This window comes from Conger conger, chromosome 2 (assembly GCF_963514075.1).
Source record: "Conger conger chromosome 2, fConCon1.1, whole genome shotgun sequence".
NCBI lineage: Eukaryota > Metazoa > Chordata > Actinopteri > Anguilliformes > Congridae > Conger > Conger conger.
In genome coordinates this window covers 41,943,682-41,970,500 of record NC_083761.1, presented here as the reverse complement: position 1 = coordinate 41,970,500, position 26,819 = coordinate 41,943,682, and the positions used below count along the sequence as shown (strand labels likewise).

At 39.8% G+C, this 26,819-nt stretch overlaps 2 protein-coding genes and 1 long non-coding RNA gene across 6 annotated transcripts in view; 1 reads left to right on the top strand and 2 right to left on the bottom strand.

The window, feature by feature from the left end:
• scn4aa (sodium channel, voltage-gated, type IV, alpha, a) overlaps window positions 1–15,084 on the bottom strand; it is a 63,683-nt gene extending 48,599 nt beyond the window's left edge. For all 4 annotated transcript variants that reach the window (XM_061231096.1, XM_061231098.1, XM_061231099.1 and 1 more), the window contains exon 1: window positions 14,822–15,084. The gene's annotated coding sequence lies outside the window, so the exon portion shown is untranslated. The remainder of the gene's footprint in view (window positions 1–14,821) is intronic.
• LOC133121707 (uncharacterized) lies at window positions 15,022–16,600 on the top strand. The gene is made up of 2 exons (XR_009708041.1): window positions 15,022–15,126; window positions 16,062–16,600. It is a non-coding gene; the product is annotated as an uncharacterized LOC133121707 (long non-coding RNA).
• A 988-nt stretch (window positions 16,601–17,588) lies between these two features.
• On the bottom strand, window positions 17,589–23,229 carry ghrhr2 (growth hormone releasing hormone receptor 2). The gene is given in 12 exon segments (XM_061230422.1): window positions 17,589–17,678; window positions 17,681–17,728; window positions 18,171–18,301; window positions 19,600–19,672; window positions 19,915–19,990; window positions 20,367–20,380; window positions 20,383–20,432; window positions 20,944–21,064; window positions 21,463–21,541; window positions 21,543–21,578; window positions 22,003–22,100; window positions 23,218–23,229. Coding segments are annotated over 12 exon segments (828 nt in total).
• Between the last annotated feature and the right edge of the window lie 3,590 nt (window positions 23,230–26,819).

The following is a 26,819-nucleotide window of genomic DNA, read 5'->3' as shown; positions in this document are numbered from 1 at the left end:
ATAGAAATTACGTGCACGGAGTGCACGGGAGGCTGATTGCATTCTCCCAGATTGCTTAGTTTACTGTCCTTAAATCCAAAATCTGGCCTTTGATGTTAACCCTAACAATGGGTCACCCATCTGTAATTTGGAGCCACACCTCCCCAGGAAGCGCAGGGGGGTTGAGGCACATGGCTTTCACTGGGGCAGAGCTCCACACGGCTTCTCCTGGTTGGTTATGATGTACAGGGTTTGTTGTTGCAGAAATAAAACCATTGCACCAGTCACACTGAAACAATCAGAATAATACCAAACATGAATATTATCTAAACTGACTTTGTCATGAAACATCCAATGCTGTACACATCATTTAGTGACTGAATAAAGACGGAGAGAGCAATGAAAGGGGGGTTCAGGAGAAGGTCAGGGCCTAACAGGCCGTGCCCTCTGAAACCTTCCCGTGCCGTAAAGGATGTTGCCCCGTCCTAACGAGTTTTACGGCTGGAGGCCTGAGTCTTCCCCCACAGGCTCCTGCCCGTATGGGTGTGGAGATAGTGGGGGTTAATGATGCATGCTCCTGCGTTAAATTACTTTACAGCCACATTTTCCACAATACCAGAGGAAGCCAGCAAGCTGACCAGCCCTGAGTGATAATGCCAGATTTCCAGCCTTACACTAAAATAAAAGCAATGACACCACGAGAATTAGTGAACAGTGTCATAGTAGCCTACACCTACAGTCAGCAGGTGTAATCATACAGTCACTCACTCACTATTGGTAAAACACTTGGGTGGAAGCGACCGTCTCGGCCACAGCTCATTGGAACTGCACTAGAGCAGTGGTCCTTCCCCTGTCTGGGCGAAGGAGACCATCTCAGCTACGGCTATTGACCAGCTCCTTTTTCCCCTGTGAAGACAAAAGTGGCTGTCGAATGGTCTCTTCCCCCATCAGGGCAAAGGTGACCAGGCTGTGGTGACAGGGGTTGGGGGGGTGAACACTTTTCACACTTCAGGAAACTTTTTCCAGGATAATTTAGTACACAATAATCACATTTTACACCTCCAATAATATCATTTGGCTACCATGTGTTCTTTTGGTGTCCCCAAATGGCCTTTTTAAAAACCAGCCTAGACATAGCTTAGAAAATGATATTGTTGTTATTGGTGATATTGTCGTCATGTTTGAAAGGGATTTGTCCAGCTTAGCTTCCATTCATAAACAAAAAATGTTTATGGTGAGAAAAGATATTTCAGACTTAGTATTCAGTCATGTCTAAGTCTAAAAGATAAAAAAAGTAGTTTTGTTTACTACTATAGAACCAATCAGGAATAACTATTGGTGTCAGACCTTAAACCTCTGAGAATGACTGGATCAGCGGCAAGAAATAAAACAGTCTTCCTTGTCAGACGTTAATAAGACAAAATTTTATTTCGTTAAAATACTCCAGCCCTCTGGATATCTTGGTTGCACGAGTGATTGTTTGTAAATGGTGCATAGTACTAATTAATTGTAGAAGCTTGCATCCTAGGGGTCACATTTTGGGGTCAAATTTGTCTTTGTCCCTTTTTACTTATAATTAACTCCTCAGATGATAAATGATGTTATGTGCTGCAACAAGTGAGAGTTAAGAATCGTTGCTATATACCTCGTATTACGAGCAACACACTGGCAAAGCACATTGTCATGTGGGATTCAATTGAATTGTGATCAATCCTTTCAGAGCTGTTATGACCTGAACGCCGAAAAGGCATTGAATTGTTTTTGCTGTAGCCCCCTCTGTCGGATCCCATTGGAGGAGAACCTCACAGAGAGTCAAACAAAAAGGTAACACACCAGGCAAGGTTCGGTTTTCTAAAAATTTGGTTAAAAGCCCAGGCTCAGCTGGCGGTGCTCTCTCTCTCTCTCCCTCTACCCCACTTTCTCTCTCTCTACCCTTCTTTCTCTCTAGTATTTTTTTGCAAGAGGAGACAGCTCAAGCCTGCGACGGGATGAGGTCCCCACATAAAAGTGTCAGGGTCGTGACAAAGTGACGGGCTGCACTCGAGACGAGCGCAGGGGGTTCAAGTTCAACGTTTTCCCACAGCGCTCTGGCATTACCCACGCACATCATATTACTTATTAGCTTAACAGACGGCCCTATCCAGGCCATATTATATCTTATAATATGTATTCCATAGCATATTGAGACTCTAATGTCTTTACTGGAGCAATTCAGGTGAAGCACCTGATACTTTTAACAACATGGATTCTTAAAGCATGTCATCAACTCACGTATAATATTTGTAATACACAGAAAGATATGCTGCTACAGGTTTCTGCTGGGTCTACGCACACTGTTTTATATCTACAGTATAAATCTGTGTGACTCTCCTGGAAAAAAGACATTCTCTCTTTTTTTCAATAATTTTTTCTCCCGATTTGGTAGCCAATTGTACCCTGCCTAATTCAATTAGAGCTAGTATTAGATACACCGCCCACACCCCGTCCCTCAGCGGCCCTACGAGAGCGACATGCCTTCTTCAAGCCATCTCACCACATGCTGGTAACCATGATTCCAAGGTGCCCGAGGTGCTTTTTGTGCGGCGATCTACTGTGCGGCCAAGTCCCTCCCCCTGGAGCAGCAAGCCAATTATGCTGCTCCACGTGAGCCGGCCAAACTTATAAATCGAACCCCAGTCCCCAGTGGGCAACTGCAGCGAACTGCAACCGCAAGTCTGCTGCATCTTAGCCTGTTGCACCACCACAGCTCCCTTGAAAAAAATACATTCACAACAAGTTCTGTGATGTTGTACTTCCACCGAGGATCAGTTTCCCACTGGGCAAACTGACAGTCTTTTGGGTAGTCCATGGAAATGGACTGCCATCATTCAAATGCACCATGATCGTATCTGTATCGTATCAGGACGTATCTGAATCATATCAGGACTGCTAGGCTGTGGGATAGGGCAGTCATCATCATGGTTCATGGTTGGACCCCCGCCTGCCCCCTTCCGCCCCAGCCCAGACTCCTCTTCCTCCAGTAGAAGGCCACATGCTCTCATTGAAGGAAGACCTCCTGTCTGGTAGGGTTTAAAAGGCTCTGTGTAGAAACTTTGGATGTGATTTATTAAAATCCAAATAGCTTTATTAGGGAATTTAAGCTTTTTACAGAACTAGTTAGTTGCATATTAGTGACATTTTTTAAACCCTTTCTAATTAAAAAAAAAGTCACTGACCAGCCACTAGCATGCCTGATTATAGATGAAAAATAATCTTAAAATCTTAAAATATTATTCACTAAAACAATATAGCTGTTTTGAGGCAAGTGCGTATAAGTCCAGCCTAAGAGCCCCTGCATGGTGGACATCTGATGGTCTGAGACTCGGTGACTGGGGCAGATATATGACTGTGCGTATTATGGGGTTTTTTGGGGGGCGATGAGAGCGAGTGGGGCTGAGAAAAGCGGAGGGCAGGCGCGCACACACGCAGATATGGTGGCTTCGCAGCTGCCATGGGCAATCAGGGCGCGGCGTCGGATTACAAAAGCACGATGACTCCGCTCATTCCTGCTTCGTTGAACCCTCGCTCTCCCTCACATCACACCGATAAACAGGCCCGCATGCCAACTTAGCTTACCAACTCCCAGTCCTCCACCATCTATTTTACACCGGCAGAAATCTTCCCAGCTTCCGCCTAGGCCCCCTCCTCCACAGTCCTGTGATCTGTTACCCACCCCCACTCCCCCCCCCCCCCCCCCATCCCCCGTCGTTCCAACATGTCGCCGCCAGTTAAGCTTTCATTTTTCCTGCCAAAGATGGATGTCTGCCGTTATTTTCCCACAAATATAAGGCTACACTGTGGCATTCTGAGCGCCCCTTAACCCGCCGTCTCCCAGCTCTCAGGTGGTTTTCTCCTCTTATTTTAGGAAACCCTCTCTGGGGCCCTCTTCCACCAGAGAGTGGCTGCATTTAAAATACACAGCCTGTGGTCTGCTTTTCTCCCAGGCTCACCGGAGCTGCTTCCTAAAGGTGCTATGATGAGCAACAGACCAAGGGTCGTCCAACTGAGTGGCCAATCAGAAACCCCCCCCTTCTCAAAAAAATATGAGCCAATCAGTGTGTAATCATAATGCCGTAACATGCTTCCCTCTTATTGGCTTTTGGTCAGGCTTAGGAGGGTTGGCGGCAGTGTTCTGCCTCGTGTTCATTACATTACATTACATTATTGGCATTTGGCAGACGCTCTTATCCAGAGCGACGTACAGTTGATTAGACTACGCAGGAGACAATCCTCCCCTGGAGCTATGCAGGGTTAAGGGCCTTGCTCAAGGGCCCAACGGCTGTGCGGATCTTATTGTGGCTACACCGGGATTAGAACCACCAACCTTGTGTGTCCCAGTCATTTGCCTTAACCACTACGCTACAGGCCGCCCTGTTCAGTTTAAGTAAATCATCCTGAGTTGTTAACATCTGTAATTTCATGCTGTAGGGTTATGGGCTCAGGTGCACCCCATAGTTACATCACCGGAAAGACCAGAAAGACACAACGTTAACAGCCAAAAAATAAAATCAATCAAACAAACAATCAAGAAAAAAAATCAATGAATATAAATACCAGCTATTTGTGCTGCGTAACATAAAATGAATTAAATTTACTGTGTATATAATAATAAAATTTTTCAACTCCACAAAAGGCACCAGCAGTTTGTACTGAACAACTAAATAAGCTCTATGATGCATTTCCCTCACTGTGTGTGGAAAGAAGTACCTCAGTCCTGAACATTGCAAATTAAAGGTCACTTTCTTGGCTCGGCACTTCTGAAAGTGCACCCAGAGAAAAAGGTCATTGCAGGTCAGTGATTGCAATGCATGAGAACTACTAAATCCATTCTATTAACGTGCCGAATTGTGTGCACAGCAATATAGTCACGTTTAAAAGAGGCAAATTGCATGTATTTTTTTTGTCATTAGCTATGTTTACATGCATACCAATACCCTTTTGGAGTAATCAGTTGAAGCCAGTATTTAGGTTATTGCATACACATGGATATAAGCAATGTGATTATTCCAATAGCTGCATTTTCATGATTCTTACCATAATTGGCTGACATGCACAGTTTCAAAAAGCCCAAATAAATTTAAAATAAAGGCAGCCTGTAGCCTAGAGGCTCAGGTACAGGACTGGGCCCCTGGAAGGTTGGTGGGTTCAAGCCCTGCATTAGCCCAATTACCTGGGCTAATGCAGTTTCTCTTTCAGCCTAATTTTAACCTTCATTGTCAAGGATCACCAAAATATCCCACAATCTTCAGCTTAATTATAATCATTTTAATGTTTTTGTACATTGAATCTTATGCGACTGATTTAAAACTGAGGAATCATTCAATGTATATACAGTACTGTGCAAAAGTTTTAGGCAGGTGTGAAAAAATGCTGTAAAGTAAGAATGCTTGCAAAAATAGAAATATTAATAGTTATTTATATTTATATTTTTATCAATTGACAAAATGCAAAGTGAGAGAACGGAAGAAAAATCAAAATCAAATCAATATTTGGTGTGACCACCCTTTGCCTTCAAACCAGCATACATTCTTCTAGGTACACTAGCACAAAGTCAGGGATTTTGTAGGTATATAGTCAGGTGCGTGATTAGCCAATTATACCAAACAGGTTGAAACACAATCATTAACTGAAACAGAAACAGCTGTGTAGGAGGGTTAAAACTGGGTGAGGAACAGCCAAACTGTGCTTCCAAGGTGAGGTTGCTGAAGATAGTTTAATGTCACAAGTCATACACCATGGCAAGACAGAGTACAGCAACAAGACACAAGGTAGTTATACTGCATCAGCAAGGTCTCTCTTGGGCAGAAATGTCAAGGCAGACAGAGGTTTCCAGATGTGCAGTCCAAGAAGAAGCTGCCTGTTGAAGAAGCTCAAAGAAATGCAGCGGTCGGCCAAGGAAACTTATGCAGCAGATGAAAGACACATCATGCTTACTTCCCTTTGCAATTGGAAGATGTCCCGCAGTGCCATCAGCTCAGAATTTGCAGAAACCAGTGGGACCCAGGTACACCCATCTACTAGTCTGGGGTGCATTTCCTGATAATGGTGTCTCTTAGCGCTTTACGAAGACTCTCTAAGGTATACCTTACTAAAGTTGTTTACTTTTCTATGTGTGTTCCCCAAACTATCACTTAGGCAGTTGCTTAAGGGATAGGGTTAGGGTTAATGCTTCTACGTGAGACGTTACTAGGCCCATCTGGCTCTAAGATCGATTATGCACTCCATGCATTGACCGTTTGACTGCGTTATGAGAGAAAGTAGTGTGATTTATGAATAAAACACTGCAGGAATACTTAAAAATATTGCATTTATCATGACTGTTTTGAAGATATTAATAGAATAAAAAACTTACAAATGAAATTATCCAACCGTATATATAAAATTTTCACCAAATTATATGTATGGTTAGTGATACGGTTTGTGGCTACGCCATCTAGCAATACGCCTTTGGCATGCCATGTTTTATTTATTTTAATATCTTTGTCATAGTGCCTTAAATGACTTTGCAATCAGAGTTGTTTTGGCAGAAGCACCATCACATTACTGGTGTAATTCACTATTTTCTCTGATTAGCTGACATTTTCAATAAAAGCATTGAACATTGAACAAGCAAAACGCACCAAAATTATTTTATTTTTTTACATAAGATATAAAAAACTAAGAAATAAGCGGTCCTACAGCTTCACAGCAAAAAAAATTGAGATATTGTTAGACGTGGCACTGAATAATCCAGTTTTAGGACTACGGTGTCCAACAAAACCAAGAAAGAACTATGGTTAAACATCGCATATGAAAACAGTGCCATTAATGTGGTATTTTAGTAAAATTATTAGCCAACTAAAACCATAGTGTTATATTATTAGTGTACATATTGCTTAACAGATTGAGATTTAACTAAGAGCAACAGCTGATTTCAGAGGCTTGCGGTCATAACAGTGGTGGCCACTAGTGGAATGAGCTGACAACATCGCTAAGGTATACTTAAGAGTGGTCCAGACCAACCTTAGGAAAGAACGTTTTGGGAAACACGCTGAAACGTTAAGCTAGAGCTTAAGGTACAACTTACGAACGACGTGGCGTTACGAAGGCTTCGGGAAACGCACCCCTGGTCAGAAGTGGTCTTCATGGAAGAATTGCGGCCAAAAAGCCATACCTCCGACGTGGAAACAAGGCCAAGCGACTCAACTATGCACAAAAACACAGGAACTGGGGTGGAGAAAAATGGCAGCAGGTTCTCTGGATATTTAAATATTTATAGCTTATGTAAAATTTTAAATATTTGACTGTGGCAGAAGGCAGTTTGTTCGCCAAAGGGCTGGAGAGCAGTACAAGAATGAGTGTCTGCAGGCAACAGTGAAGCATGGTGGAGGTTCCTTGCATGTTTGGGGCTGCATTTCTGGAGTTTGGGATTTGGTCAGAACGAATGGTCTCTTCAATGCCGAGAAGTACAGGCAGATACTTTTCCATCATGCAATACCGTCCAGGAGGCATCTGATTGGCCCCAAATTTATTCTGCAGCATGACAACGACCCCAAACATACAGCCAATGTCATTAAGAACTATCTTCAGCATAAAGAAGAACAAGGAGTCCTGGAAGTGATGGTATGGCCCCCACAGAGCCCTGATCTCAACAACATGGAGTCTGTCTGGGATTACATGAAGAGACAGAAGCATTTGAGGCTGCCTAAATCCACAGAAGAACTGTAGCTAGTTCTCAAAGATGTTTGGAACAACCTACCTACTGAGTTCCTTCAAAAACTGTGTGCAAGTATTCCTAGTACTGGTATGTGTCTGTATGCGAGCTTGCAAATGTATGGCGCCCCACCCGGGTAAATGGCCACCAGCCCCCACTGGTAGCCATGATAAGATCCACACAGCTGTTAGGCCCTTGAGTAAGGCCCTTAGCACCACATCTCTCCAGGGAGGATTGCCCCTGCTTAGTCTAATCAACTGTAAGTCGCATAGATAAAGGTATTAGCTAAATAAAAATATATTATTTTTCACTGCAAATTTGTGCAATTTGTGAGAAAATGTGTGGATGTTCGGATTGCAATAATTGGTGTCAGATCAGAGTATTAATGTGCATGTGAATACACCCAGTGGAATGCTCATGGGAACAGGTAATAATTTTGTGTGTACACTAAGTAGTGTTTGCCTGACAATTCAAATATAATATTATTCTCTGTTTCATGGAGACTGCCATTGTTTCATGTGTAAATAAAATGTATATTGCTATGACTGAGAGGAGGCATATTATGAACATAGCAAAGGCTAAGGAAATGTCAGACTAGAACTTGAGAAAATCCACTGCACACAAATACCAACATTTATACAAACATATGTCAATATATGAAATGAGAGTAATTCTATCATTCCAGGTCCCTGATCTTTTTCAGGGGAGTATGGTTTCTGGATTAGTAATTGACAACTCCTATACACAATATATCTATAGTGAAGTGTACGAAAAGCCTAAGAGATTACAGGTGCATCTCAAAAAAATTAGAATATTGTGGAAAAATTCATTTCTTTCTGTAATTTAATTCAAAAACTGAAACTTTCTTATATTCTAGATTAATTACACATAAAGTGAAATATTTCAAGCCAACTTTCCATGAATATGCTTTGATACAGCGCTCTGTGAACAGCCAGCCCTTTCAGCAATGACCTTCTGTGGCTTACCCTCCTTGTGGAGGGTCTCAATGAGTGTCTTCTGGACAACTGTCAAGTCTGCAGTGCTTGACCATGATTGCTCGACCAAGTATAGAGTGTATGAACATACTTGACATTTTTGTATTATAAATCCTTTTTTTGATTGGTCTTGTGTAATAATCTAATATTTCCAGATACTGGAATTTTCACTTTATGTGTAATGAATCTAGAATATATGAAAGTTTCACTTTTTGAATAAAGAAATAAAAATAGTTTCACTTTTTGAAAAAAAAGAATTTTTCCAAGATATTAAATTTTTTTAGATGCACCTGTACTCATGAAAGAATAATACGTATTCCTAAGCAGTTCTGTCTAAAGTACGTATTTGAACAGTGGTATAATTTCTGTCCTTCTCCAGCACATCGGATTTGAAATGAAACAATGAATATGAGGTCAAAGTGCTGACTGTCACCTTTACTTTGAGGGTATTTACATCCATATTGGGTGATTTGTGTTGGAATTCCATCCCTTTTTATACATTGACAGTTGGCCTCCCAGCTGTTTCTGGTTAGTCGAGTGTATTAAATCACTTTCTTTGTAAAGGTATAAGAAAGCTTTTAGTATCTAGTCTTGATTCTATTGTTTTTATTGATTCTAGAGTTATTGGTATTTATCAATATGAGAGCTAGAGTTGTGCCAATGAAAGTCAAGGAAGCCATTATGAGGTAGAGAAATAAGAAATAGTCAGAGACATAAGCCATTCCAATTGTTTGGAACATCATTAAGAATAAGAAAGAGCACTGGGATGAAGCACCATCCATTGAGTTCGGAGGCATTTGATTTAATTTGATCTGTTAAGATCCTTCTGTACACTTCATAATTAATTCCATTGCTGTTACATCAGCAGTTACATTTTCAATGAAGGCAAGAGCCTGTTTGTGGCAGCCATACATGTCCAAACTATAACACTCCCCAACTCCATGTTTCACAGATGAGGGGGGTGCTTTGGTTCTTTGGCAGGTCCTTTTAGCCTCTTTGCTCTTGCCATCACTCAGATTAAAGTCAATCTTGGTCTCCTCTGTCTGTGCAGGCTCTTTTAGATACTTCCTAGCAAGCTGTAACCTGGCCATCCAGTTTATGCAGATAATTAGTGGTTTTGCATCTTGCAGTGTAGCCTCTGTAGTTCTGTTTGTGATGTCTTCTGTGGACAGTAGTTACTGACACGTCAAATTTGCCCCCTGAAGAGTTTCCAATCACTTGGACAGGTGTTTGTGGGTTTTGCTACATTATGGCAAGAATTCTTTGTCCATCAACTGTCTTCCTTGGCCTATCATGTCCATTGCAATTACTGAGATCATCAGTGCTGTTTTTCATCTTAACAATGTTCATAATGAATTTATTTTGGTAAGAATATTGTTTGGTGTGTGTCTGCCACATAGGTCTGCAATGTTTTTTGGGGTTTTTTTTGCCTCATAATGGCTTACTTAACTGTCATTGGCACTCTGGTCCTCATGTTGACAAACGCCAATAAAGAGGTAAAGGTTATCAAAATCCTAGAATCAAGACTAGGTACTGACAGCTTACTTATACCTGCACTATGGAAGTGATGGAATGCACCTACCTAATCAGAAATAGTTGAGAAGCCAACTATATTTACTTTTGGCCCTCTAAAATGGAGGGACGTTGTATAAAAAGGGATGCAATTCCTACATGGGTCACCCGATGTGGCTATAAATACCCTCAAATTAAATGGTAAATGTTTGAACAAAATATGTTAGAACATTATGTAATTTTTTAAAATAAGGATAAAATCATTCATAAAATAAAATCAATAAGGCCCTTTAGGATAATCACCCACTGACATTTTCAGCCTTAAATATTTTCAGCCTACTTATCAGCATATGTCCTCTTATACTTGAAATTTATCGATCTATTCATTTTACATGAGTATGGTCCCTTTTATATATACCCATGTTCAAATTCTGTTAAAAAAAACATGGAAATATTAAAATATAATATACATGTTTTATGTATGTTTATATTTTCGACAAAATACTTTTCAGCATGTATGATTTGTACAAATCTTTTGCATATGGGAACAGACAGCTACGTGCCACGTGTCCGCCAGACAGACCCAGGGAAGAACTGCAGCTCGGATCCATGCAGCCTACACGTCAGTCCAGGCGACCAGACCACTCCAACACGGGACAGAGTGTAACACTGTCACACTAGCCTGTTATGGACTGTGAGCAACAATATTCCTCTCTGCAAACTTGCACAGCTTTTGGTTTTTGGCATATGTACAAAGATAATAGATGACCAGATGCCATCATGCATACAGAACATAAAACATCAGCCTTCGGCGAGTTATCATTAGAAGGACATTGTCAATGTTTAGAAAGATATCACAGGACTGAAGACTGATTTAATGTCACACAGCATCCAGATTTCTGAAACACATTGTCTTTGAATACAATACAATCAAATATTTTCTTGAAAATAGATTGTATAAATTCATTGTTTTGATCTATATGAAAATGTTAATCGCAATGTATCTTGGATACAAGCTACAGTGAATTGCTTAGATTTAGCAGGCATATAACATTAATTCTCCCACAACTAAATAATCAATTAGAAATTAATATTTTGTGACTTGCACTTCAACAGACAAAAGTATGTGATTTTTAATACCAAAAATACTATTTACTTGCTGAGTAAATTAGCATGTAGTGCAGATAATCTGTCATTACCCCCTCGGTTGTATCACTTATTTATTAAGTGCTAACTGTAAATGAAAACCAGAAACACAGCAATGACTCCATAATCCTATTGACATGCACACAAAGTATTACATTCAGATATTTTACGGTTTATGTATAGTTTTAAGAAAAGTCAGAATAAACATGATGTTATGAATGATCACCAACACAAAATTCCAGTCTTTCTCCACTCAAATGATGAAGTCTATAAAAATAAGTTTTAGTGAATACATAATACAGCCATTGATTTTCAAACACAAGTTTCAGTTTGGAAACACACTTTGAACTGAATCTGAAGCAAATGACCCAGCCATATTCACTTAATTGCAAACTATTCTATTGCAAATGATTTCATGTTATCTATCACATTGGTGTAACTTGGGAGAGAATCCTGCAGGTGTCACTGAGCCACAGTATATATACTTAGCTCTGAATCTCTGCAGACAGAGTCAGTTGTGTCAAAAGAAGTGTCTAGCTCATCATTTGAACTAGACTGTATTCTGACTGAAATTGCAGCTAAACTAATTTTATTTGTTTACAAAGCTAATACCATTATGTTGTTTAAAGTGGTATTTGCACATGATGTATTTGTTATATTCCATTATGAATTTAATACTGGGCTTCTAATGAAACTATAATCTGATCAAAGGTAGTTTGAGGAGGCAAACACTTCTGGTGTTGGCAGTTTGAGGCTACGTATTAAACCCAGTGGGATCAAAATGCACAACTGGAAAAATCTGCCTCACTACATTTATAGTTGCCTTCACTTCAACTTATTTCACCTTCTGCCCACTAAGAAGAGAGGAGGACAGGCGAAGCAATCACATGGCCTCCCTGAGTGAAAGAAATCCAAAACCAACAGCTTCTGCATCCAAGTACATGTGATTCCCTGCCACTCACAGACTGAACAGCCCTGCACACCCAGCATAATGTGGCAAATTGCCCCCAATGGCATGATTACATATCTGTTCCCATATGCCACTACAGTATACGATAGAGCTGTGGTATGAGGCTTGCAGCATGTCAGCCACACCCCATTACAGAGCCACTCCCAGGGCTGGTCTGTATCAGCACCCTGCATCAGAACCCTTCGGAACAATATTCAACAGAAACTATGAATACAAAATAGACACAAATAGCACGAAACTATTTACCACTTAACAACAAAACATGTGAATAGTCTGAAAAGGTGCAATTCCCTACATCCTGTAAGCTGCTACAGTTCCTTTCTTTGAGTAGTCCCAGAAAATAAAAATGCTCTTTTGGAAAGGCCAAACTACTTGCAAATACAGTACTGGTAGATTGCCAGTAAGACAATGCGGTCAACACACAGACTGAAGTTAAAGACAACAGTGTTTTTAAACACAGCAAAACTGCACAGAGAAGCCCTGGGCCTTGATGGAGAGACGGTCAGGTTAAATAAAGGAGGCATGCTGCCGACAGGTTCTAATGTGAAGAGAAGGCTACAACCCGATATTCGCATCAGATACGAGCTTGTGGGAGCTCCCCATCACCCCACAGCTCTCATTTGCTTGGATTAGTGGCGTTGGAGGAGTGGAGGGGGCAGGGGCAGCACGAAGCGCATGCAGCATCCTGGGAGCTGGAAATGAAGCCCGGAGCTAAAAATAAGGCCGAGTCTCGGAGGAGGGTCAGGTGAAAGTGGCCGTGCCGGGAAACAGGTGCAGGACTCTGTGCCGCTACGGACTTGACCTCTGCAGGTACACGGCGAGGCTACTGGGCTGCCCACCTGCTGTCTCCCTCTTTGATACGCCATTGGGCGACAGGGGGGATATTGGCTCAGGCGGTAAGAGCAGTCATCTGGCAGTGGGAGGGTTGCTGGTTCGATCCCGCCCTGGGTGTGTCGAAGTGTCCCTGAGCAAGGCGCCTAACCCCAAAATGCTCCTGATGAGCTGGTTGGTGCCTCGCATGGCAGCCATTGCTGTTGGTGTATGAGTGTTTGAGTGTGTGAATGAATGGGTGAATGAGAAGCATCAATTGTACAGCGCTTTATAAAGGTGCTATATAAATGCCAACCAACAAAATTTACCATTTACCATGATACACAGTGCACATCTGCTTTTTCTCATTCATGTAACAACAATCAGTATGTACTCCCGAGTGTTGCGGGGAATATGTTAAAGAGAAAATCAATTAATTAATCAATCAGTCTCAACCACTGGCATCAGTATGGCTAGACATCAGCCTATTGTCATGATGGGTGCTTGTCCAGCTTACTGTCTTCAGTTTCAAAGATGATCTAACTGATGCTATTCATATGCTAGTGCTCACCCTCTCTCCCTAAAATTTTAAATAATTAAAAATTAAAATATCAATATCAATAAGTAATTCAAACTTCACTTCACTTCACTTCACTTAATAAATGGTCATTTGAACATTAAAGTTAAGCCTAGACTAAAATATTTTTTATGGAATTTAATATACTAAAATAATATTTTAATTTTATCTGATTTAAAATAATTATTTGGAGGACTAAGCTTCATCTATGCTTGGGATACCAGCCCTTAATGTTTAATTGTCAATCATACTGCAGAATTGTAAACATGGTCTTATGCCCTACCCATCAAGTTGATGTGTGACCATGATGAGGTTGGAATTCAATATGGAATATAGAGAATTTCATTATTTTTTAGAATGTGGCGAACTTGTGATTAGAACTTTCTTTGGCATACATATGTAGCAAATATTGGCAAATTCTTCTTAAAATAAAAACAAAAGTATAAATTCCGTTTCTACACCATTATGTGTCGCAACAGCGGTATCCAAAATTTGAAGGATTATAATGAAACACATCCGTTCAGTAGGTTACTGCTGTCTTTTAGATTTTAATAAAACTAATATCTGCTCACCGGCCCATATGTACTTAAACAATCAGGCTCCAGTTACACCACTTAAAAAATACAAACATGCAGATAATCTGTATATAAATTGGAGTATAAGAAAATTATTTACCATTTGAGTGAATTCATAGACGCAACAATACAACTGTGAAACTGCAGGTGTGATCACCGCTGGCAAGTATAAGCAATGACAGGTGTATCTGAAGCATTCTTATCTAAACATATACATTCAAGTAAATAAGTAAAAACAAATAATACATCTAAAACAAATCCAGAAGGATCCAGAAAGGGAACTAATTAGGGGTCATATTTAAAATGTGTAAATAAGACTGAGAGATCACATGAATTCACCTGACTACGAACATTTCACGAACTGATAGGCCTATTCAACAAAAATATTCCATGAATAAAGCTGGGACATAACATGAATTCCAGGAGTATTTTCTGACGGCAAAAAAAAATAAGAACGCTGTGCAAATGTCTATTTCAACTACCATTGCAACATAAAAGATTAAAAAATACATTCGAATGTTTTACCTTTCGCAGAGAAAATGTATATATTTCCACAGAACCCAAAAAGTAGCCCGTTAATTATGTCCTTCTTCAAGCCTTTCGCTGAGAACGTTATTTTCCCCTTCTCCTAGCCAGTTCACGCTCCAAGGCAGCTGTTGCTGACGCGGGGGTGTCTTGAATGAAACCTGAGCGTTGCTTCAGGTAGGATCATCACTTAGTCGAAACTTTTTGACACTTACACGGCGACTAGGTTATCGCGCAACGAGGATTCGGTCTCCAAAAGAAAACGTAATCAAGTACAGTGTGCAACATGTAGACATTTGTTCCAGGTATTCGAAAAGTTTTTGTTTATGCAATAAGAATTTTAATACCATAATAAATCGTGGTCAATTTAACTCACTGCTGTCAGCTTTTCGAGAGAAGAGTGAAACGCGCGCACGTGTGTGTTAGTTTTTCTAATCTGCTTTTAACTTATTTAATTAAATTAGAAACTAATTCATTGATGTGCATATTATTTGGTTTTATTGTATGCAGTATGTTCTGTCTTTCATAGCATGATCAAGCGAATGTGTTTCGTGTGACATTGGTCAGAAATGTAGTCTTTGGATTTTCTAACGCCGTTTTAGCAATGTTTCAGCATTTCAGTTTAGGTTAAGAACCACTACAGCTCGCGCATTGATAGTAATCCTTTACAAATTAGACAGAAGCGCAACTATTTATTTACTCAGCGAAACCAGGGAGCTGGGCGCACTTGTGATTGCACGGCTAAAGACTCCTTGGCAGCACGGGTATCTGAGCAATGAGCCTGTCAGCTTTTTCCCTGTAATTTTCTCACCGGTATAATAACACAGTTAAGCATGTACTGTAACGGGGACAACGGTAGGCATATAGCCTACATAGCCATGGGAAGAATCCCATCAATTGAAATAGGATATCAAGTTTTTTGGTGGATGCTATTTTATGCGATCCAAGGAAAACGACACCTAGTATACTAAATGATTTTACAGATGGTTATATTGACTGAGATGCTTTTTCCGACTCTAAAAATGGCTTTCTTACCCATGACAATGAGCCCTTTCTCGCTTTATAATAAAGTGGAATATTTATTTTAAAAAGTGTAACTTATTTACAACTACGCAAGCTTGTGTTTGGCTGTAGAAGTAGCGTTTAACTGTGCACATATCAATATTAAAATTTCTATAAAAATCGGTGATACTTTTCTGCCCCCCCCCCTTCCTCTCTCCCTCTGCTCCTCTGCTCATAGATGAAGACTCTTCTCCTGCATGTTCTCTGCAGCCCGTGTTGATCTAGATAAAGCAGCTGAGGAGATATTTAATCCTGGCCCTGATGATTCCCTCTGATAATGTTGCCATATTCTAATGGCCAGACTTTTCTTGGAAGGCAGCAGCTCTGCTTGGTCAGTTGCTAACTCTCCCTCACTTGTTGCATAAAGCTTGTGCTTACCAGCTGGTAGTGACATGTTAAATTAGGATACAAGCCCCACAAGCAATGTGAAAGCACTAGGAGATAACACAAACTAAGCTCTGAGATTAATAACAGATAATTCAGTTTGAATCAATTTTATTTTCTTGTTTAAACAAGAAAATAAAATTGATTCAAACTGAATCTAGTGTATATATATATATATATATATATACACTAGTTCCTATTGGAGTGCGCTATATATTTGTCATACAAATTAACACTGAAACACTTTGTACAGCATTTAATTGTAACATAAATGTATGTATCAAAATAAATCATGCATGTAGTTAAATTAAAGAGAACCAGAGTGCTACACAATGTTGTCTCAACCATTATGAAGTCCTCAGTCTGTCCCACAAGTCACCATCATCATCTCACCATCGCCATCTGCTGACATGTTTTAGCACTGAAACTGACAATATTCTGCAGAGGTGGCCACAATCAGGGTGTCCTTACATTTACATTTACATACATTTTAGTCATTTAGAAGACACTTTTAATCCAAAGCAATTTACAAGTGCATAGGTTCTTCAACAAGTTAAAACATCAAATTCATAAATAGGAATACAAGCATGAAAAGCAATCGTTATTTTTATTTTTTTACCCTTAATTTTTGTAATATAGGGTGCACATTAGGGATATTCATCAGGTTAATCAGGAGGGAGGACTAAGGTATAGTCTCAAAAGGTGAGGAATGGGAAACAGGCGTGAATGTGCAGCTCAAACACCTGGTGTACTTTGGGCAAAATTCACCGAGCAAAACAAATAAATAAAATAAAAAACAGTGACAGTGACATTACAATTAGAAATTCCACCTAAAAGAAAGTACAAAGTTGCCATGGTGGCGCAAGATTAAGGTGTCGGACCTTGATTGGACCTTGTTGCACATCGAGGACCAGGGTTTGTATGCCTTTAATTCCTGCCTATCACACCATGAACAAAGACTATTTTAGGTTCTGTGAAATATCCCCATGAATTCTAAAAAAATATGTTATGGTGAATATCACAAACAATGGTTTAACTGCAAACTGTCTACATGGCTGTGTGCTGCTCAACTTCATGCTAGTTTGTGCTAAGTGCATGTGTCATCAATACCAAGTACCAAATGTGTTTTTCTAAGTGCAATCTTGGAACAAACCTGTTGTAAATAAAAAATAATAACAATAACAGTAGTAATTGAGTAAATTACTAGTACTATGCAGATACATTTGCTAATTACTACGCAGATACATTTTTTAAATTCATCACACAATGGAAACAAGACAATGAGAAACGGACTAATTGTGCAGTGAGCTGAGATTCTATGCTAGGCTGTGTAATCCTGGGTCACCAAATTGAATGCATTGTTTTCGCTAGTAGGCCGACATCTCCTCATTTGAAAAAATCTTAAGTAATATATCTTACCTCCCCATTTAAGAAGCAGTAGAGAAATGCAACAATAAACCCCTGCAATAAAGCAGAGAATATTCATTACTTGCATATCTAATATCCATATTGTCCAGTTCTCTTGACAAAAATAGTCTCTGTGAAGCAAATTGCAAGTACGCAATGACTGGTTGAAGAGGACAATCAAAGAGGGTATTATTTCTACACACTGATGTCACAATACTGAGAGAAACTGCAAAAGAAATATGAAAAAATATTTACTCTTTGAATGCAGCTATGTTCCAAAGCTCTACAGCCTATTCTTTATAGATGGCAATGCTATATTATACACAGAGGGAAAGATATTGATCTGATTTTGAAGAAGAAAAAAACATGAACATATACATAATTGCACCTAATTGCATGGTTTTAACCTGCTCTGCAGGTTTACAGCTGTGTCTATGTTTGAGGAACCTCTAGCAAGTGCCAAGCAGTGGTAGGGGGCAGTCCAAGAGGTCTGTACCTGGAAGGATCCCAGAACCAGCTCTAGGCAGAGCCTTGGCTCCAAGCCCACGTTCTCCGGGAAGAGCGCAAACACTGTGTAGTGTACCCCAAAAAGGGGGATGAGCAGCAAAGTGGATTTTTGCAAGCCTCCTAACCAGGAATCAGTACAAGCAAACACACAATTAAATTAATAACCAGTATAAAAGGGGAATGAAATTACATATTGTAATTGAATAGTTTGTGTTGCCAATCATCGCTGGTGAAACTTGCCAAGGTCAAATCGGTCTCTTAATGCCTTTTGTCAGTTGGATGAGAACCTTAGCCCCTATAATTCTGTGCCAGCATATGCTAGTAAGGAGGTATAAGAACCAAAATGGAAGCAACAACACACAGTTGCTTCAGCTTGCATTGATACTTTGGTGTCTGTGGATAATGTGAAGCCATGGTGTGTTTTTCCATGAATGGGACCTGAGACAGGACTTTTGGACTGAATTTTCTTTTAAAACCATTCAAATATACTGCAATTTGCCTTCCTGGGCACTGTTTCACGAACAAGCCATCGGTTTTGCTTCATTTTCATGAAGTGACATGAAAAGAATAAAATCCAAAAGTCAGTTACAATTAGTATGCTTGGCAAGACTGTCCACATAGATGTGCCCACAAGCAGATCATGATGTCATTCTGTGGGCTCAACTTGCATAGGGAAAGCACGGTTGTGGATAGTAAACAACAGTAACTGTTGAATTACTGTAAAGTTTCCCATGAAATATCATGTTATAGTGAAGGGCATGCAATATTTCACATTATAATACACACAGTGCTATTTTGTGCTCAACTCAATTGTCTTTTTTAGTTTCCTTCCTTGAATTGTCACAGACAGATACAATTGTGCAAAAATATACACATGAACAGTAAATCACGTATCCCTGGGCAGTTCTGAGTAATAACTGCTTGCAGGTAACCCGAATACCATACTCAGATGTAAGTATTATGTTATATAATGTATAGAATTCCTGTTATTATTTGCCATGAGGCATCCCCTGTGGGACTCCATGAAGATGTATTAGAATGACGTCAAAACTCTTGTTGCCTGCCACAAGGTCTCACCGTGTGCACATCGGTCAATACATCATTGTTGGCACCTGCTGTTGCTGTTTCACATTTCAAATTTCAGAGATTGACTTGGGTCCTTCAGAGATTGACTTGGAATATTTTAATGGTTTTCAGTGAAAATTTGACTCCACTTCAGAGAAGTTCCTTGTCTCTGTTGCGACTTAAATGTACTATAAAGGCTAGTTACTTTCATCCAAGCAGACATCTAATAATATTTGGGTTTACATTCATCTAGCGATTTTCCCAAACAGGATTCTGCCTACAGAATGACATGGGCAGTGTCTTTCCGAAGCCTTTCTGAATGCTTGACGCTCACCTGTAGTGTGGATGCTCACTTCCCTCTACAACTGGCATCTTCATCTTCTGAACAATGATCCTGATGATGTTCACAAACACTACAAAGTTCACCTGGACATAACAAAACATCAGGGATTATTGCTTTATTTTGTGTACACTTGAATGCATTTGCATGGACAGCATTCTCATTAACTTGACAAGTCACATTCAGAAACATGCTTTGCTTTTAATGTACTTTAAATGAATACCCACTACTGAGGGCTCTCGTAGACAAATGCGATATTATGGATAGTAGGTTGGTTCTTATGGTTCATAGTAATGCCATAGGTTGTGAAGAAGTGCTTTTTAAGCACAGATCTTATGAAGACAGAGAACAGGATGGGTGCTTTAATGATCCACCAGAGGGCGCTTTCTAGGTCATCCCAACACCTGCCATGAACAGGGACAACAACTGTTACTATGGCAACCAGTATTCCAGACAGTGGGTTCTTTGTATCCTTTTTTAAAAATATGTCATACGCTGCTGCACTTATCCTCTATTATAAAAAACCTGAGCAATCACCAATGTACATTATGAAATGAAATATAAAATGTATATTTGAAAACATCAGGAAGATATAATGCATGGCCATACATTTAATAACAACTGAAATATAGTTGCCGTAATAAAAAATCCCAGGCGAAATGTCTATGGGAGAAAATAATTGTGGAAGAAAATCTAATAGTTATTATGAATTAAATGTAAAGCATTAAATGAAACTGATGAATTGCAGAATAATTTTCAGTTATTTGCCTGATTTGTCACCCTTGGTTGTCATGCTGAATTCTACCCTGAACACTGCCCAGATGACAATGGTTACAGAGGGAGACCCTAAAACAAAGACAGACATACATGCATGCACGCATGTGCGCACAACAGAGTGCAATTTCAGTACATGATAATCCTTTTTTAAGAATTGAAAAAATCATAGATGATCTCTGAATGCCTTTATTCGCTTGATGCCTTCTTTCCTAATAAACAAATACTCTGCTAATACCCTGACATTGAACTTGTCTGTGTTTTGTTTGATTATGCCCAATAATTCAGAGTATATTCTTGTTATGTGCTCAGGTGGTAACAGGGTCGGAAGAAACGTCTCACAGGACAGGGAAAATACAGAAAATATAGATTATAAATGTAAACAAATGACATTCCATGATATGTATGCTAGAATTACCAAGTACCAACCTCTCCTACCCACTTACATTCTCTCTTTGTCCAAGCAGTAATTTGTTACCCATTGCATGATTTTGCCCTTATTACATATGTAAAGGCTAATTTGGCACTCCAGTTTAGAGTCAAGCCAGGAGACCTGGGACTCCAGCTGTGAGCTGGCCCCTACCCCAGCCAATGAGGGTGTACCACCAGAAGAATCTCTTGTCCTGGGTAAAAGTGAAAGCCAGCAGGGTCTGCAGGTAGAGCCCCTCCACCAGCAGCCAGAAGAAGTTAGCCAGGACACAGTACTGGAAGAGAGCCACAGCCAACCTGGAGGAAAGGTGGAGGCCAGACAGTGACAATGATTTACTATACTCTGGGAAAACCAACCCATCACACAGAGCTGTTGAATCTCTTCAGACAATATTTTATATTTCTATTTTATATTTCAGACAATATTTGTGCTGTTTTATACATACTATAATGGAGTCTATTTTTAAGAAGTGACCTTATAGGGGTATCATGAATAACTAAAATGCTCAAATGCAGTCATACCACAATCAATGCCTGCCCATATTTCACATAAGGGTACTGCATATTCACAAAGGCAGAGTTAGAACAGCACAGAAGAATCAGTGACCTGTAGTTGATGGAGCCCTACCAGGGCTCACAAAGAAAGCAGTGGCTCCGTGGCAAGTGCTCTTACAGTAGACACAGTGCAGTGGTTGGTGCTCTCATCGGCAAACAGCACCACATCCTTCACAAACACTGCCACCCCACGCAGGTTTGAAATGAATGTAGGTCCGTGTGCACAGCAGGTTCCTGAAGGATTGAGAGAAATTGTAACACTTCCACTGATCTTTCACCAGCTGTTGCTTTGACTTCTTGACTATAGCCTTACTAATTGGGACTTAAGTAATTTACAGATGAAATACAATGTTAAAGAACTATGCAGCCATATCATGAAGATTGTCTAATAATTGAAACTACCGCCCCAAATTCTTAATGTGTAGGCCTTTTCCATTCCTCTAACAGGGAGAGGCCCACACTAGCATGGGAATTCTCCAAAACCAGCTAAGCTGTGCAGTAACTGTCACATAGAACTGCATGACTGGCACAGCTGCCACAGTTCTCAGGCACAGGATTTACGTATTTGTTTAGTTAGGTTAGTCAATAATGAGTTAAATATGGTACGGACAACAGCATAATGAATTTGAGTTCCCAAACAGAAACAACAGCACATTACCTGAAGGTGCAGAAAACCAGCATAGCAGCGATCAAGGAGACCAGAGACACTCCATATCCAATGGTATATAATAGCTTCACTGTAGCAAAGTACCTTTGCTTCAAGCAAGATATATAGATTTGGATTAAAATCAACACAGTTTCTAAGATGTTTTGTACACAAGAGCAGAATAAGAAACTTCTCCATTTACAGTATTAAAAGGAATATATAGTACTGTGCAAAAGTCTTAGACACGTGTACAAAAATTCTGTAAAGCAAAGCTTTTCTAAATAATGAAATGAAAAATGTCTAAATATCGCAAAATTTGTAAAGAGCAGTAAAAAACTGAATCAAATCAATATATGTTGTGACCACCCTTCACCTTTAAAACTGCATCAATTCTCTTAGGTACAGTAAACAGTACTGTAGTTTTATAAGAAAATCAGATGGCAGGTCATTCCAAACACATTTACATTTACATTTTACATTTTAGTCATTTGGCAGACGCTTTTAATCCAAAGCGATTTACAAGTGCATAGGTTCTTCCACAAGTTAAAGCAACATCCATAGCTAGTAAAATACACATGAAGTGCTGTTCTAAACATATAGTCATCATAAGTGCAATTCTATTTTTTATTTTGTTTTATTTTTAGGGTTAGACAAGAGGGATAGGGATATCGGAAAGGGGGGGGGGGGGGGGGGGGGCTGGGAACAGGAGGTACGACTAAGGTACAGCTTGAAAAGGTGCGTTTTTAGTCTGTGTCGAAATAGGGGGAGGGATTCTGCTGTCCTGACAGTGGTAGGCAAGTCATTCCACCACTGAGGAACCGGAACGGAAAACAGGCGTGAACGTGCACGTATATATATGGCGTATATTGTAGAGAGTGCTCACAGCACATCAGAGAACTTGCCACAGTTCTTCTGCACACTTTGGCTCTCTCACTTTCTTAAAAATCTTGGGTGTCTAACACTTGTGCACAGTACTGTGTGGGTAATAAAATTACTATTTGGTGATGCTTAATTTTCTCAGTTTAAATACCTTGTTTATATCCCCAGTGTCGTTGCCTCTGTCCTCTATATGGCAGGCTTCATAGTATGGAAAACTGGGCCTACTCCAGCCATGAATGGTGCAGTTTCTGGTAATTGGAACTGGAAGAGTACAGAACTATGCTGAACATTTCAAAATCGACTGCATATCCATTTGTAAACATTCAGCACCAACTTGTCTGAACATACCACATTAGACATAACTAACACCGGTGAGGCCTGCGAAGCCTGATATTTGCTACTATTTATCTTTTGATTTACTGTATCCAAACATGCATACAAAATCACATATGGGTCGAGGCCAACACATGTCAATCCCATTACCTTTGCTGTTGATGAAGATAAACAGTCCAATTAATTTATTTTGGACCTAATGAAACATGCAGGCTCCCAATAAAGAAGTATTTAATCAAGACACTTAATTGAAATATTTCACTGAAATGTGTGTGACTGCTTTATGTTTACTCTATTGCATGCAAAATCATTGCACTGTGCATCACAACCTGAGGCAAGCCGCAACAAAGGACATTGCCTACTGATTGACGCAGCACATAACAGTGAACGTTCACTAAGCAATGCCCTCTCCACTACAGTACAACGTTTTATGGCTTTTTCATGGCTCAGAATTGAGGTGCTTGCTCGTGACCTTTGCTTTAACCCGCCCCCTCCCCAAAAATAAAAAAGCCAAAAAAGAAACAAACCGTATTGTTGTTTTTTTCTAATGGGATTGTATCTGAGGGAATTTGTGGGGTGCATCAGTAAATAAAACTGCTATACTGAAAATAAAAAAACATTAGCAATCAATGTGTTATTACTTTGCTGAATGTTTCAATGTATTTCATAGATTCCCATCAAGGGGTGACATGGCTCAGGCAGTAAGAGCTGTCGTCTGGCAGTCGGAGGGTTGGTTGCTGGTTCAATCCCCCACCTGGGCTGAGCAAGACACCCAACCCCCAAATGCTCCTGATGAGCTGGTCGGTGCCTTGCATGGCAGCCAACCGCTGTTGGTGTGTGAGTGTGTGAGTGTGTGAGTGTGTGTATGAATGGGTGAATGAGAAGCAGCAATTGTACCGCGCTTTGGATAAAGGCGCTATATAAATGCCAACCATTTACCATTCATGAAATTATATATTTTAACTTCCAAAAACACAAAAATATCTTCAGCTCAATAGGCTAAAATATTTTGTATATTTATATTGCTTAAAGATGATAATCTGACAAATAATTTATCAATAAAAATTAAATTAATTAAACTAAATTTCAATGTGTAGTTTGTGATGTGAAAATGAACATTTTGCCCAACAATGAGCATCGCTATGTTATTATCGCAGTACACTATAAAGATCAACCTGAGCTTACTAGAAAAAACAAAGGGGTCTTCATTTCTTTTTTTATTTACCACAGTCAATATGGGCGGCACGGATGGCGCAGTGGGTAGCACTGCCGCCTCACAGCAAGGAGGTCTTGGGTTCGAATCCCTGTCGGCCGGGGCCTCTCTGTGCGGAGTTTGCATGTTCTCCCCGTGTCTGCGTGGGTTTCCTCCGGGTACTCCGGTTTCCTCCCACAGTCCAAAGACATGCAGGTTAGGCTGATTGGAGAGTCTAAATTGCCCGTAGGTATGAGTGTTTGAGTGAATGGTGTGTGTGCCCTGCGATGGACTGGCGACCTGTCCAGGGTGTATTCCTGCCTTTCGCCCAATGTATGCTGGGATAGGCTCCAGCCCCCTGCGACCCTGTTCAGGATAAGCGGGTTCAGATAATGGATGGATGGATGGACAGTCAATATGTGAAAAAATATCCAATAGACAATGATGACATGCATGTACAATCTCTGTATCTTCACGGAAAATAAAAAGTAAACAGGAAATGTCCCATACAGTCTTTTCATTCCTGTTATAGAATATACTTCTGTTCACAAAGCAAACACTGACGTCAACATCCCCAAGGGTGTAGTCTACTTTCACTGGTACAGGGTATGTCTCTCGATGATAGATGCTCAGTTTATTTATATTTTTTCACTGGAATCCCTGATACTTGTGATACATCTGAAATTATTTTATATAATGTTATTAACTTACATAATATTTCCATATAGACACACAAATGAGTCTTCTCCAAAAAAACACAGAGCAAGCATAACACTCAGAAAGATCATGTTAGTCACATGTTAAACAGAGACAGGTATGATACGAAATATGAATACCACAAAATGAAATAAAAGGCCATTTTGGCTGACTTAGACTCAGAGACTTCCTCAACCTGATGTTTGTTATGCATTATTTATGAAACATAAACTGACTTTCTGCTGAGACCCGAGGGACACTTTTACAGCTTCACTCGGTGTACCAAATGTTTCCTTGTCTTTGACAGGGAATAAATGGTGGATTTGTAAAGCATAAAACATCTGGAGCATTTCACATACACCAACACCAGTACTGCATTCTTCTTCATCTGAGACAGTTTAAATTAATTTCCTATTGTTGTAGTAGTACGTGTTCTGATGCAAAATTCACAGATGGTTAGGTAGATCTAAACGAAAATGCATGCAAATATAAGAAGAGCATAGCACCATTGCTTCTTTGTTTTCAAAATACACAGCCCCAAGGGTCCATCTCTCTCATCCATCTACTGTACCTGCGTCCCCAGGTCTGGCTGAACCAGACCAGATAAAGCTTTCTCCAGAACAACAGTAACATATTTACACAATCACACATTTAAAGGTTGAATGCACTTACATTTTAGACTTAAAAGCAAATTACTCTTGTGAATTTTAAAACAGTAACAGGAAAAGTCTTGTCTTGGATACATAAATCAAATATACATTTAATGAGAAGAAATTCTCTTTCAGGCCGAACACACTAACTTAAGTAAGAAAACCTCTTGGAAAGAATACTGCACTCACGACAGTTTGACTGGATCATTCATTCAATTAAGTTTCAGGAAAATAAATGAATGAGAATATGTTGAAAATTGAATAAGTAAAATAACCTTGAAATGCTCCACTTAAATACCTATTGGACACAATGTAACATGGGGAAAAGGCGGAAAAGGACAGTTGTATCTGTGTAGGGCTACAATTATCTATCTATATCCCATTAAACAAAAAATAAAGATAAGTCAAAACCAATTTGTGAATAATAAAATGGCATACCTCATACTGATAAGGCCATACCTGCTTGTGGTTTTCAGAGGTGAGTTTCAGCAGAGCCCAGCAGAGGGCAAAGCCTACCTCTGTGTTAGGATTACAGTGCACACACTCGCTACAATGGTGTGTGTTTATAGACTACAATGCACAAACTCACTGAATTAGTCTGTCTGTTTAGAAACTACAGTATCCACATACTGCAATGGTGTGCCCGTTTCAAGCAGCCAACATCGGGCTGCGTATCTCAGGCTCATTTCTTGGCTTTGTTGAGACATGTTGCTCACTAGTGACACGACAGTTGTGAAAAAACATGTGAAAAATACTGTACTTTATAAATGTTTCAATGGAACCCACCAAAATCAAACATAAATTTTGTAAAAGATAGATTTCACCAAAATCACGGTTCCATAATTATTATTGGTCGCCTTGGTTTAGTCCTTGGTGCATCTACCTCTGGAAAGAATAACAGCAGAGAGTCTTTTCCTCTAATTCTTGACAAAGAACACATTTGAAGGGATTTTGGACCATTCCACTATTCAGATTCGTCACATTCTTGTGTTTGTGCATATCAATGGCTCTCTTTAGTTCAGCCCACATGTATTTGACTGGATTGAGATTCAGTGCCTGAGATAGCCATCATATTTCAC